The sequence below is a fragment of the Mobula hypostoma genome, chromosome 13, assembly GCF_963921235.1.
Source record: "Mobula hypostoma chromosome 13, sMobHyp1.1, whole genome shotgun sequence".
NCBI lineage: Eukaryota > Metazoa > Chordata > Chondrichthyes > Myliobatiformes > Myliobatidae > Mobula > Mobula hypostoma.
In genome coordinates, this window is record NC_086109.1 from 88,368,410 (window position 1) to 88,381,462 (window position 13,053).

Consider the following 13,053-nt stretch of genomic DNA (forward strand, 5'->3'; position numbering starts at 1 on the left):
TTTATTGTGTGTTGTTTTATTATCATTATTTGTTCTTTATCTTTTGTGGTTTTGTTTATGCTGCATCGGATCCAGAGAAACAATAACTTTGTTCTCCTTACACTTGTGTTCATTAATCTAGAGTCTAATGGCTCAACCCTTTGAATACAGGATTCCGTTGGCAATGCTACAGAATGATCAGTGTAGATTTTGTACTCCCGTCTCTTAAGTGGGACTTGAAGCAGAGCCATACTGCAAGTCATTATTTCCCAGTCGAAAAGTAAGCTGTCAAACCAGTTGTGTTCAGCAGTAGCCGACCAATTAACTTCATGACTGCTTTGAGGGAAATGAAACTAGAGGCTGTCTATTCTTCTCACACTTCTTCCCCATCCACTAACTCATCAAGAAACTTAACTGAATTAATTAATTGCCCAAGAATCTTAGTGACAAGGCTGGGTTTTGAGGAGCGAAACCAAGAGAGTATTATCAATAGGAGAGATTCTGCAAATGCTGGAAATCCAGAGTAAGACACACAAAATGCCAGAGGAACTCAGCAGGTCAGGCAGCGTCTGTGGAAAGGAATAAAGAGTAATGTTTCTGGCTGGGACTCTTCTTCAGGTCTGGAAAGGAAGGGGTACAAAGCCAGAATTAGACGGTGGGGGGCGGACGGGGAGGAGTACCAGCTGGCAGGTGATAGGTGAAACCAGATGAGGGGAAAAACAAAAAAACAATAGGAGCAGACAAAATACTGGAGGATCTCAGCAGGTCAGGCAACAAAGAGTTGATGTTTTGTGCTGGGATCATTCATCAAATCGGGAAAGGAAGATTGAAAGAGACAGAATAAGAAGTTGGGGGAGAGCGAGGGGAAGGGGTGCCAGCTGGCAGGTGATAGGTGAAGTCAGGTAAGGGGGAAAATCAAAAAATAGATTAGTAACATACGAAATGCTTGAGGACCTCAGCAGGTTAGGCAGTACCTCTGGAAAGGAATAAAGAGGAAACATTTCAGGCTGAGACCCATCATCAAGACTGGAAAAGTATTTGTCAGACAAATTATTAGCTTTCAGTTCATCAAAGCTTTCTAAAACTTCAGTAAAGGTTCCCCTGCAAAATATGAACAGATTTCTGAAATTTCAGGGATATTCCGAATGATTTTGGATAAAGTGGATTCTCTTTTCCATGGGATGTCATTGGTTCTGGGCAGACTGGGCTCATCTGTGCTGTAATTTCTTTCAGTCCAGGGTGAAGGGCGTCAACCCAAAATGTCGACCGTCTACTTCCCTGCCTGACGTGATGATTTTCCCCTGACAGTGTGTGTGTTGCTCCAGATTCCAAAATCTGCAGTGCCGTGTGTCTTCTGTAATCTGATTCTGTCCGATGTTTGTTTGATCAAATAGATCTTTATTTGGTAGTGTTATCAATAGAAAAGGATCCAAACCAAATAAATGAGTCTGAAGTATGCATCAATGATGCAATTAAATGTAAGTACTCAGTGATAGGTGTCTGGAAGGCACTGCCTGGTATGACGGCAGAGGCAGATACAGCAGAGACTTTCAATATACCTTTACATGAATATGTGAAAAATGGAAGCATATGGATATTGTTTATGCAGAGGGGATTAGTTAGGATGGCCATTTAATTACTAAGTTAATTGGATCGGCACAACATTGTGGGTCGAAGGGCCTGTTTCTGCACTATGATATTTCGTCGAGCACCTCCGCTCCGTCCGCCACAACAGACAGGATCTCCCGGTTGCCACCCACTTTAACTCTGCTTCACATTCCCATTCGGATATGTCCATACATGGTCTCCTCTACTGTCATGATGAGGCTAAACTCAGGTTGGAGGAGCAACACTTCATATACCGTCCAGGTAGTCTCTAGCCCCTTGGTATGAACATCGAATTCTCCAACTTCCGGTAATTCCCTCCCCCTCCCTTCTCCCATCCCTATTTCACTCTGCCCCCTCCCCCAGCTGCCTACTACCTCCCTCATGGTTCTGCCTCCTCCTACTACCCACTGTGTTTTCCCCTATTCCTTCTTCACCTTTCCTGCCTATCCTCTCCCTGCTTCCCTTCCCCCACCCCTTTATTTTTCCCCTTACTGGTCTTTCACCTGGAACCTACCAGCCATCTCCTTCCCACCCCACCTTCCTTATTGGGCCTCTGCCCCTTCCCTCTTCAGTCCTGACGAAGGGTTCCGGCCCGAAACGTTGACTGATCGTTTCCATGGATGCTGCCCGACCTGCTGAGTTCCTCCAGCGTGTTGTGAGTGTTGCTTTGATCCCAGCATCTGCAGAGTATTTTGTGTTTATGATGTTTCTATGTTCTTAAATGCTGGGCTGACAATCCTTTTCCTGTTATTTGCACTTCAAATAATTCAGAGTAATTATCTGGCATCTGTGGCTAAACAGTTAATATTTGTGTTTGTTAACATTACACTGGCGGCTTCCAGATAGCTTGACCGACACCCATCCTTCATACAACACCAACAATTGTTTTTTCTCTGTGGGACCTCGCTGTGTGCAAAAAAAAGTCAATCGCAGTTTTGACACTTTTAAAGCACCTTGAGACATCTTGAGGAAAAGTGCTATTGGAATGAAAGTTGGTTGTGCTAACAGTCTGCTGTTTCCATTCAGATTCTGAAGATCTTGAAAGGAAAGATTATCGTGGGCCACGATCTTAGGTCTGACTTCCATGTACTGAAAACAGACCTTTCAAGCTACGCCATACGGGACACCTCATCGTGCGATTTACTGATCATAAAAGCAAACCTGAAAACTGACAGACAGGCCTCGTTAAAAGTTCTCTGCCAGAAACTACTGGGGAAAAGAATACAGGTAAAGAGTTGGTTTGCAAGGTCACATGAAACTTCTCTTCCTCTGTAATGCTTCAAATTCCATTCCATTCATTCTTCAAAGTTTAAAGTTCAAGTAATTATTTTATCAAAGTGCATATATGTCACCATAGGCTGCCTTGAGATACATTTCCTTGTGGGTACTCACAATAAATACAAATAAACACAACAGAATTAATGAAAGACTGCACACAACAAAGATAGCAAACAACCACTGTGCAAAAGACAACAAACTGCAAATACAAAAAGAAAAAAAATACAAAATAATATTAACAATAATACATCAGTAACAAATAATGAGAACATGAGTTGTAGGCTCCTCATATGATAAGCCATTCAATCCCCGAATCATTTTTGTGAACCTCCTTTGAACCCTCTCCAATGTCCGCACGCCCTCTCTTAGATAACGAGTAGGTGCACGAGTAGGGAAGATTTACAGGAATACAAACTGAACATGAGGGAATGGGATTACCTCAAAGAGATGACTTTGTTGGCCTGGGCGAGTTGGGCCAAAGGGCTGGTTTCCATGTTGTACAACTCTGGCCCTACAACAGCACCAATGTATGATGGAATCCTGGCCTTTACACAGCATCTCTCAATGGACACACGTCTGGCACAAATGGTAGAGCTACTTCCTCACAGTTCTGATGACCATAGTTAATCATGACCTCAGCTACTGTCAATGTAGAGTTTTTAACCCCCTGGGTTCCTCTAAGTACTTACTTTTCCTCCCACAGTCCTGACACAATTAGGTTAAATGGCCACTGTAAATTCCCCCTGGTTGCTTGCAACTTCATAACACCATAAGGTACATGCAGATTAGGCCATTCGGCCCATTAAGCCTGATCTGCCTTTTGATCATGGCTGATTTATTTTCCCTCTCCACCTCATTCTCTTGTCTTCACCCCGTAACCTTTGATACCCTTACAAAACAAGAACGTATCAACCTCTGCTTTAAATCTACCCAATGACTTGATGTCCACAACTGCCTGTGGCAATGAATTCCGCTGATTTATTACAGTCCAGCTAAGGAAATTCCTCATCATCTCTCTTCTAAAGGGATGTCCTTGTATTCTGAGGCATTTCAATATTTGATAGGTCTTGATGTGATCTCCCCTCATCCTTCTGAATACCAGTGAGTACAGGTCCAGAGCCATCAATCGGTCCTCATATGGTAAGGCCAGTGATGTTGTGGGGATGGAACTGGACTCTCTCACGGTGGTGTCTGAAAAGAGGATGCTGTCCAAGTTGCATGCCATCTTGGACAATGTCTCCCATCCACTACATGATGTACTGGTTGGGCACAGGAGTACATTCAGCCAGAGACTCATTCCACCGAGATGCAACACATAGGAAGTCATTCCTGCCTGTGGCCATCAAACTTTACAACTCCTCCCTTGGAGAGTCAGACACCCTGAGACTATAGGCTGGTCCTGGACTTACTTGATAATTTACTGGCATAAATTACATATTACTATTTAACTATTTATGGTTTTATTACTATTTAATTATTTATGGTGCAACTGTAATGAAAACCAATTTCCCCCGGGATCAATAAAGTATGACTATGACTATAAGTATGACTGTGACTAACCTTTTCATTTCTGAAATCATTCTTGTGAATCTCCTCTGAACCAATGGCAGCACATCCTTTCTTAGATAAGGGGCCCAAAACTGCTCACAATGCTCCAAGTGACGCCTTATATAGGTATCCGTTAGTCTCATGAGACCATGGATTTGCGCCTTGGAAGGTTTCCAGGGTGCAGGCCTGGGCAAGGTTGTATGGAAGACCGGCAGTTGCCTATGCTGCAAGTCTCCCCTCTCCACGACACTAATGTTGTCCAATGGAAGGGCATTAGGACCCATACAGCTTGGCACCGGTGTTGTCACGGAACAATGTGTGGTTAAGTGCCTTGCTCAAGGACACAACACACTGCCTCAGCTGAGGCTCGAACTAGCGACCTTCAGAACACTAGACCAATGCCTTATAAAGCCTCAACATTACATCCTTCCTTTTATATTCTAGTCATCAGCAAATGCATGCTCACATTGTATTTGCCTTCTCACTAGCAACACAACCTCCAAATTAACCTTTAGGGAACCCTTTGAAACTCGGATTTTAGAATTTTCTCTCCATTTAGAAAATAGTCTATGCTTTTATTTCTTCCTCCAAAGTACATAACCATGCAATTCCTGGCACTATATTCCATCTGCCGCTCGCTTGCCCATTCTCCTAATCTGTCTATGTTCCTCTGCAGTCTCCCTTCTTCCTCAACTCTACCTGCCCCTCTACCTATCTTCGTATTGTATGAACAAACTCATAGCGTCGTGCTGCATGAACACTGGACCTCAGTGTCTGAATGGACCATTACTGGAGTTTAGAAAAACGAGAATGGATCTTATAGGAATTTAGATGCAGGAAGGAGTTCCTAATGATGAAGACTGGATTGGATTGTTTTTTATTGTTGCATGTTCTGAGACAGTGAAAAGCTTTTGTTTTGCATACTACCCAGGCAGATCATACCAAACATCAAGGCAGTTATAGAGGAGGTGCAGGGCAGGTAGACAAAGTTAAGGACCGGGGAGTCACAGTGTAAGGATAAAAGAGTAAGTTCAAAGTTCAAAGTAAAATTTATTATCAGAGTACATACATGTCACCACATACAACCCTGAGATTCTTTTTTCTGCAGGCATACTTGGCAAATCTATAGAATAATAACTGTAAACAGGATCATTGGACAACAAACTGTGCAAGTGTAGATATTAAAAAAAGCAATAAATAATAAGTATGAAATAACAAGATAAAAGAGTCCTTAAATGAGTGTAGGTATCCCCTTTTGTTCAAAGAACCTGATAGCTGAGGGGTAGTAACTGAACTTGAACCTGGTGCCGTCAGTCCTGGGGCATTTGTACCTTCTACCTGATGGCCACAGCAAGAAAAGAGTATGATCTGGGTGGTGAGGATCTTTGATGATGGATGCTGCTTTTCTACGGCAACATTTCATGTAGATGTGCTCAATGGTTTGGAGGGTTTTCCCATGATGTACTGGGCTGAATCCATAAACTTTTGAAGGATTTTCTGCTCAAAGGCATTGGTGTTCCCAAACCAGGCTGTAATGCAGCAAGTCAACACACTTCCAATCACACGTCTGTAGAAGTTTGCCAAGGTTTTTGATGACATGCCAAACTTTCGCAGACTCCTGAGGTAGCAGAGGTGCTGTCGTGCTTTCTTCGCAATTATATTTATATGATAGGTCCAGGCCAGGTCCTCTGAGATAGTGACATTCAGGAATTTAAAGTTACTGACCCTATCCACCTCTGATCCTTCAATGATTACTGGCTCTTGGACCACTGGTTTCCCTCTCCTGAAGTCTACAATCAGTTCCTTGGTCTTATTGACATTGAGTGAGAGGTTGTTGTTATTACACCACTCAGCCAAATTTTTCAATTTCCTTCCTGTATGCTGATTTATCTGATTCCTCATTGTCTGATGTCATCAGCAAACTTGTATATGGTGTTGGAGCTGTACTTAGCCAGACAGTCATCGGTGTAAAGTGAGCAGAGCGGGGGGCTAAGTACACGTCCCTGTGGTGCTCCTGTGCTGATGGAGATTGTGGAGGAAATGTTTTCGCCAATCCAAACTGACTGGGCTCTACAAGTGAGGAAATCTAAGATCCAATTGCAAAAGGGTGTATTGAGGCTCAGGTCTTGAAGTTTACTGATTAGTTTTGAGGGGATGATGGTGTTAAATGCTGAGCTGTAATCGATAAAGAATACCCTGATGAAGGGTCTTGGCCTGAAACCTCAACTATTCACTCTTTTCCATAAGTGCTGCCTGTCCTGCTGAGTTCCTCCGGCATTTTGTGTGTGTTACATAGAACAGAGAAGTGTCTTCTCCCAGAGGATAGAGAATTTCTCTACCTCAAAATTAGATATTATTCTAGGGAGCAAAGAGAAATCAAAGGATATGGTGAGAAATCAACAAGGTATTAAAGTAACAAAGAATCTGCCAGAGAAACTCATCTGTTAGCTGGTCAACCAGCACATGTGGGGGAGGGGGGACAGGTTGAGACTATGCCTCTGGGCTGAGAGTGAAGAGTGGAGAGGGGAGATGGGCATTATAAAGTGGAATGGAGGAGGGGCGAGGTAGGGGGCGAGTAGGTGATTGGCGGAGTGAGGAGGAGGTGAAGGATGGCGATCCAGTTGGGGGAGGTGGAAGACTGAAGCAGGTGAGTGATAGGCAAAAGCTGACGGAAAAGATTAAAACGAAAAGATGTTGATTTTGGATGGTCTGCCATAATTATATTAAATGGCTCAAAGTTCAAAATTCACAGTAGATACAAAGAAACACAATAGAATCAATGATAAAATACACACAAAGGCAGACAACCAATGTGCAAAAGATGGCAAATTGCTCAAGTACAAAAAGAAACAAAATAATAATAATAATAAATAGATAATAGTGAGAACATAAATTGTAGAGTCCTTGAAAGAGAGTCCATATGTTGTGGAATCAGTTCAGTGTTGAGGTGAGTGAAGTTATCCACACTGGTCCAGGAGCCTGATGGTTGAGGGGTAATAGCTGTTCCTGAACCTGGTGGTGTGAGACCTAAGGCTCCTGTACCTCCTTCCCAAAGGCTGCAGTGAGAGGAGAGCATAACCTGGATGGTGAAACCTGCTCTGGGGCCAAATTGTTTGCTCCTCCCCTAACTTCTATGTTTTGATAACATGTCTGTGACTTCTCCCACACCATGTTCCTGACTGGTTCCTCCTTTTCTTCAACAGGACAGCTGCAGAGGACACTCGTCTGTGGAAGATGCAAGTGCAGCGATGGAGCTTTTCAAACTTGTGGACAACAAGTGGGAGCTTCAACTCACCAGGGGCGTCAGGGTGGAGATAGTAAACCGATTTGAAAGATGGGACAGATATTAATGAATAAAACAGCACCAGATTAGGAATTCTGATTTTCATACGCCAGATAAACAAGTAATTATATCTGCTGTAAGCCAAGGTCACAAAGTGTCTTCATTTTTTTTCTCATTTTTCCCAATCCCACAAGCTGCTTGTTCTTTCCTGAAGTTCAGTGCAAGGACTCACCATACCAATGGCCTTTTGTCCTGTGTGGCCCCCTGGAGTATTGGGCTGCTGGTAATGCAAGGAGTTACCCATTGCTTAACTTATTATTCTGTCATTTCAGCCCATTTTACTACCTGGTCCAGATCCAACTGCAAGGCTTGATCGCCTTCCTCATTGTCTGATACTCTGACAATCTTGGTGTCATCTGCAAATTTGCTGACCCAGTTTACCACACCATCATTAATATAGATGACAAACAACAGTGGGCTTTTCGCTTTGCCTTTTATCCCCCCCCAAGGTGAAGGAACCATACTTGGGATATTTATCCTTCCATTCCCTGTTACGTAGGCACGGCGTAAAATTGACAGCAGAGTAGTATAATGAAACATTTTTACCGAGTCATGCCAGCAACAATATGCATTGGGCAACTTACAGTGTGGAAGCGATGAGCCAGGTCCACAGAGAGAAAAAACGTGCACACTTGAAAGCCCACGCAAAAAAAGAGAAAGCCTTCCGTATGTAGGAGGCCCAATCAATTCACCGCACGATCAATCGGCCGCACGCACACTTGCTCCATTCTCACGATCGATGCAATATGGTTCACTCCCACTTTCATTAGCTCAGGGATTTGGGACAATTGTTGGAAGCCTATGATTGTCCAGGGTGATTAGATAATTGAACCCGGAGTGGTAAGACCCTCTGGACTGGGGTTCCCAACCTTTTTTATGCCATGGACCAATACCATTAAGCAGAGTGTCTGTGGACCCCAGGTTGGGAACCCCTGCTATACACTATCTGGTGAGCTGTCACACAACTATGAACCTGTAGTACATTGATTCAGTGGGGTATGGTTTTAATGCATCTTTTGACCAGAGTTCTTGTTGGATTCCATAAACACAAGAGATTCTGCAGATGCTGGAAATCCAGAGTAATATGCACAATATGTTGGAGGAACTCAGCAGGTCAGGCATCATCTATGAAGAGGAAAAACAATCGACATTTCGGGCCGAGACCCTTCATCAGGACGATATAGAGCAGAAAGGGGGAATGAAGGGACTTGACCGGAAACGTCGACTCTTTGATCCTCTCCATGGATGCTGCCTGACCTGCTGAGTTCCTCTAGCATTTTGTTTGATGGGACTGTGGGGAGTATAAACCCCAATTAGTGTGAATGGATGTGTAATAGTCCTTGGACTCCGTCGGCTAAAGGACTATTTTTGAGCTGTATGACTACAAAATCACATCTGAGTTAATTGTCCAACAATAAAGAATCTTCAGGGAAAGAGTCCAGGCTGCTAACTGAATGAATAGCTAGCACCATCCACTGGAGGGTACAAGAACTGCACCCACACACCATCAAACATCAGAGAGTAGGGAACTTCACTGAAATCTCGACCGATACAAAATTGCTTTATTCTGAGTGTATCAAGATGAGGGTATTTCATCTCATTCTACCTCATAAAGATGTATTCTACACACAAAGCGTAATTTTTAAGGGCCCACTGCCCATCTAAAACTGGTGCATCAGATTTGACATCAGCGGAGAAGACTAAAGATTAGCTTAAAAGTAGAGCATCGGTTCATAGAACAGTACAGCACAGGAAGAGGCCCTTCGGCCAACAATGTTGTGCCAAACCAGCTGAAAAGTAAATCAAAAGTACCAAAAACTAATCTCTCCTACCTTCACAGTGTCCATATCTTCCTCATATCCATGTGCCAATCTAAACGTTTCTTAAAAGCCTCTAATGTATTTGCCTCTTCCATGATACCAGGGAGCGCATTCCAGGCATCCACCAATCTAAGTAAAAAACTTACCCCTCACATCCCTTTTGAACCTACCCCCTCTCACCTTCAGTGCATGCCCTTTTGTATTAGATATTTCTACTTTGGGAAACAGATAATCCCTCTCTACTCTATCTATGCCTCTCATAATCTTATAAACCTCTGTCAGATCTCCCCTTAGCCTCTGGCACTCCAGAGAAAACAACCCAAGTTTATCCAGCCTCTCATGATATAACATGACCTCTAAACCAGACAGCATCCTGGTAAGAATCTTCTGTACCTCTCCAAAGCCTCAGCATCCTACAGTGGGGCGACCAAATCTGTATGCAATCCTCCAGATGTGGCCTAACCAGAGGTTTATAAAGTTGCAACATAACCTCTTGACTTTTGAACTCAATCCCTCAAATAATTAAAGCAAGCATTCCATAAGCAAGACAAAGAAACAGGAATGTGGAAGCAATTAGAAATGAGACAGAAAAAAAGAATTTAAAATATGTGTCAAGAATCAAGATTCATAGAGTTTTGCAGCACAGTTGGTGTCGTATGACATGGGTGATCATGGTCTTATGACCAGGATTGTTCTTGACAGTTTTTTCAGAAGTCGTTTGCCATTGCCTTCTTACAGGTAGTATCTTTACAAGATGGGTAACCCCAGCCATTATCAATACCGTTCAGGGTTTTTCTCCTGGTGTCAGTGGTCACACAAACCTAGAATGATACCTGCTCCCATGGCTTCACGTGACCCTGATCGGGGTGGAGGGCGTGGAGGGGGGTGGGCTAAGCAGGTGCTACACCTTGCCCAAGGGTGTCCTGCAGGGTAGTAGAGGGAAGGAACGCCTTACACCTCCTTTGGTAGAGACGCATCTTCGCACCGCTACCCATAACTCCCTTTACCAATCAAAAACCAATCATATCCAAAATGCAATTCGTGATAATGTAGGGTTCTGTTGATACTGTACTGACCAACCCTTCACTAGCGTGATCCTATCTGGAGATTCTTTAGACCGGTACTGGACATGTCCAAAGGTGCAGTGGGTAGTTATCACTCTGTGGGAGAGCAAGAGAAATGGAGTATCTCTGGCCAAGCTGACTGAAACCTCTTTGCTGCAAATTGGCACCATCGATTAACTGTTGACATTAAGTTGACTGTTAAGTTGCTGAGAAAAGGCAGTTAAGGAGTATAGGCTACCTCATCTAAACATCAAGTCAGTTATTCTTGCTCTTAGGTCTCTGTCCTGTCCAAATGGCTCAAGGCCAAACTTTCACTGGAGTCACGTAAGAACAAGATGTACTGATCTTGCCCAAACCACATTGAACGTGTCTCCAAGTTTCATGTGATACCATTTGCCAAGAATTTATGCCAATCTGGCCAAGTTTAGTGAAACATAAATATTTAAATTGAAAGAGCTGTGATCTCTCTACCATTGCTCAACCTTTTCTCTGTTGGCTCGGGGTCTAGTCTGGTCTGGTGATGGCTGTATAGTTGTTATTGCTGTTGGTGAGGACACATTTGGAGCATTCAGTTTTGATCACCCTGCTACGGCAAAGGCACCGTTAAAGCCTAAACAAGGGCAGCAAAGGGTTACGAAGATATTGCCAAGATTTGAGGGATTGAGTTATAGGAGGAGGTTGAGGAGTCCGGTATTTTTTTCTGTGGAGTGTAGGATAATGAGGAGTGATCTAATAGTGCTGCAAACAAGAGAAAATCTGCAGGTGCTGGAAATCCAGAGCAGCACACACAAAATGCTGGAGGAACTCAGCTGTCCAGGCAGCATCTATGGAAAAGAGTAAACAGTTGACATTTCAGGCCAAGACCCTTCATCAGGACTGGAAAGAAAGAGAAGTCAGAGTAAGAAGGTGGGAGGACAGGAGGAAGAAGTACAAGGAGGTTAGAGATAGGTGAAACCAGGAAGGCAGAGGGTGTGAAGTAAAGAGCTGGGAAGTTAATTGGTGAAATAAATAAAGGGCTTGAGGAGGGGGAATCTGACAGGAGAGTAAAGAAGTCCATTGAAGAAGGGGAAGGACAAGAAGCAACAGAAGGAGGCAATGGGTAGGTCAGGAGATAAGGTGAGAGAGGGAAACAGGAATGGGGAATGGTGAAAGAGAGGAGGGTGTGTCAGTACTAGAAGTTCAGAAATCAATGTTCATTCCTTCAGGTTGGAGGCTACCCAGATGCAATATAAGATGTTGCTCCTCCAACCTGAGTGTGGCTTCATCGTGACAGAAGAGGAGGCTGTGGACTGATATGTCAGAATGGGAACGGAAAGTAGAATTGAATTTGGTTGCTACCAAGAGATCCTGATTTTGCTAATCTAATAATGCTGTCTATAATCATGGGGGGGTATAGACAGGGCAAATGTATACAGTCTTTTTTCTGGGGTTGGGGAATTAAGGGCCAGAGGGCATAGGCTTAAGGTGAGAAGCAAGTGATTTAAAAAGGGCCTAAGGGGCAACCCTTTCACCCAGAGGGTGTCCTGTTTACGGGACGATTTACCACTGGAAGTGTTGGGGCAGGTGCAATAATGACATTTATAAGGGACTTGGACTGGTATATGAGGTACATGAGGAAAGATTCAAAGCAACAAAGGAAGATGACATTTATTTGGCCCATGTACATGGAAACATACGGTGAAAAGCGTCATTTGGTCAAATCAAATCAGCAAGGATTGTACTGTTTGGCACACAAGTGTGGTCATGCTTCCAGCAACAACACTGCATGCCTACAACTTACTAACCTTAACCATACACCTTTGAGATGTGGGTGGGAACCAGACCCAAGGAAACCCACCCAGTCACAGGGAGAGTGTACAAGCTCCTTCCAGACAGTGGCAAGAATTGACTCTCGACTTTACAGATACCACACTGTGTTAGTCATGGAGTGGTAGAAAAGTACAGCACAGAAACAGGCCAGTAGGCCTCTCTCGTCAATGCCGAACCATTTAGTCTGCCAGCTCTCATCAACCTGCAAAGGGACCATAGCTCTCCATCCCACTACTGTCCATGTAACCTATCTAAACTTCTCTTAAATGTTGAAATCGAGCTTGCATGCACCACTTGTGCTGGCAGCTCGTTCCACGCTTTCATGACACTCTGAGCAAAGAAGCTTCCCCTCGTGTTCACCTTAAAATTTCACCTTTCACCCTTAACCCATGACCTCTAATTGTAGTCCCACCCAACCTCAGTGGAAAATAGCCTGCTTGCATTCACCCTACCTATACCCCTCATAATTTTGGATGCCTCTATCAAATCTCCTCTCAATCTTCTGCGCTCCAAGGAATAAAGTCCTATCCTTGTCAATCTTTCCTTATAACTCAGGTCCTCCAGACCTGGCAACATCCTTGTAAATTTTCTCTGTACTCTTTCA

The 13,053-nt window shown here is 43.7% G+C and overlaps 1 protein-coding gene across 1 annotated transcript in view; it reads left to right on the forward strand.

Moving 5' to 3' along the window:
* LOC134355761 (interferon-stimulated gene 20 kDa protein-like) overlaps positions 1 to 9,192 on the forward strand; it is a 10,638-nt gene extending 1,446 nt beyond the window's left edge. The window contains exons 2-3 of the mRNA XM_063066134.1: positions 2,614 to 2,814; positions 7,617 to 9,192. Of these exons, the coding sequence (XP_062922204.1) occupies positions 2,614 to 2,814; positions 7,617 to 7,763 (348 nt within the window). The 3' untranslated portion in view covers positions 7,764 to 9,192. The remainder of the gene's footprint in view (positions 1 to 2,613; positions 2,815 to 7,616) is intronic.
* The last annotated feature ends 3,861 nt before the right edge of the window (positions 9,193 to 13,053 follow it).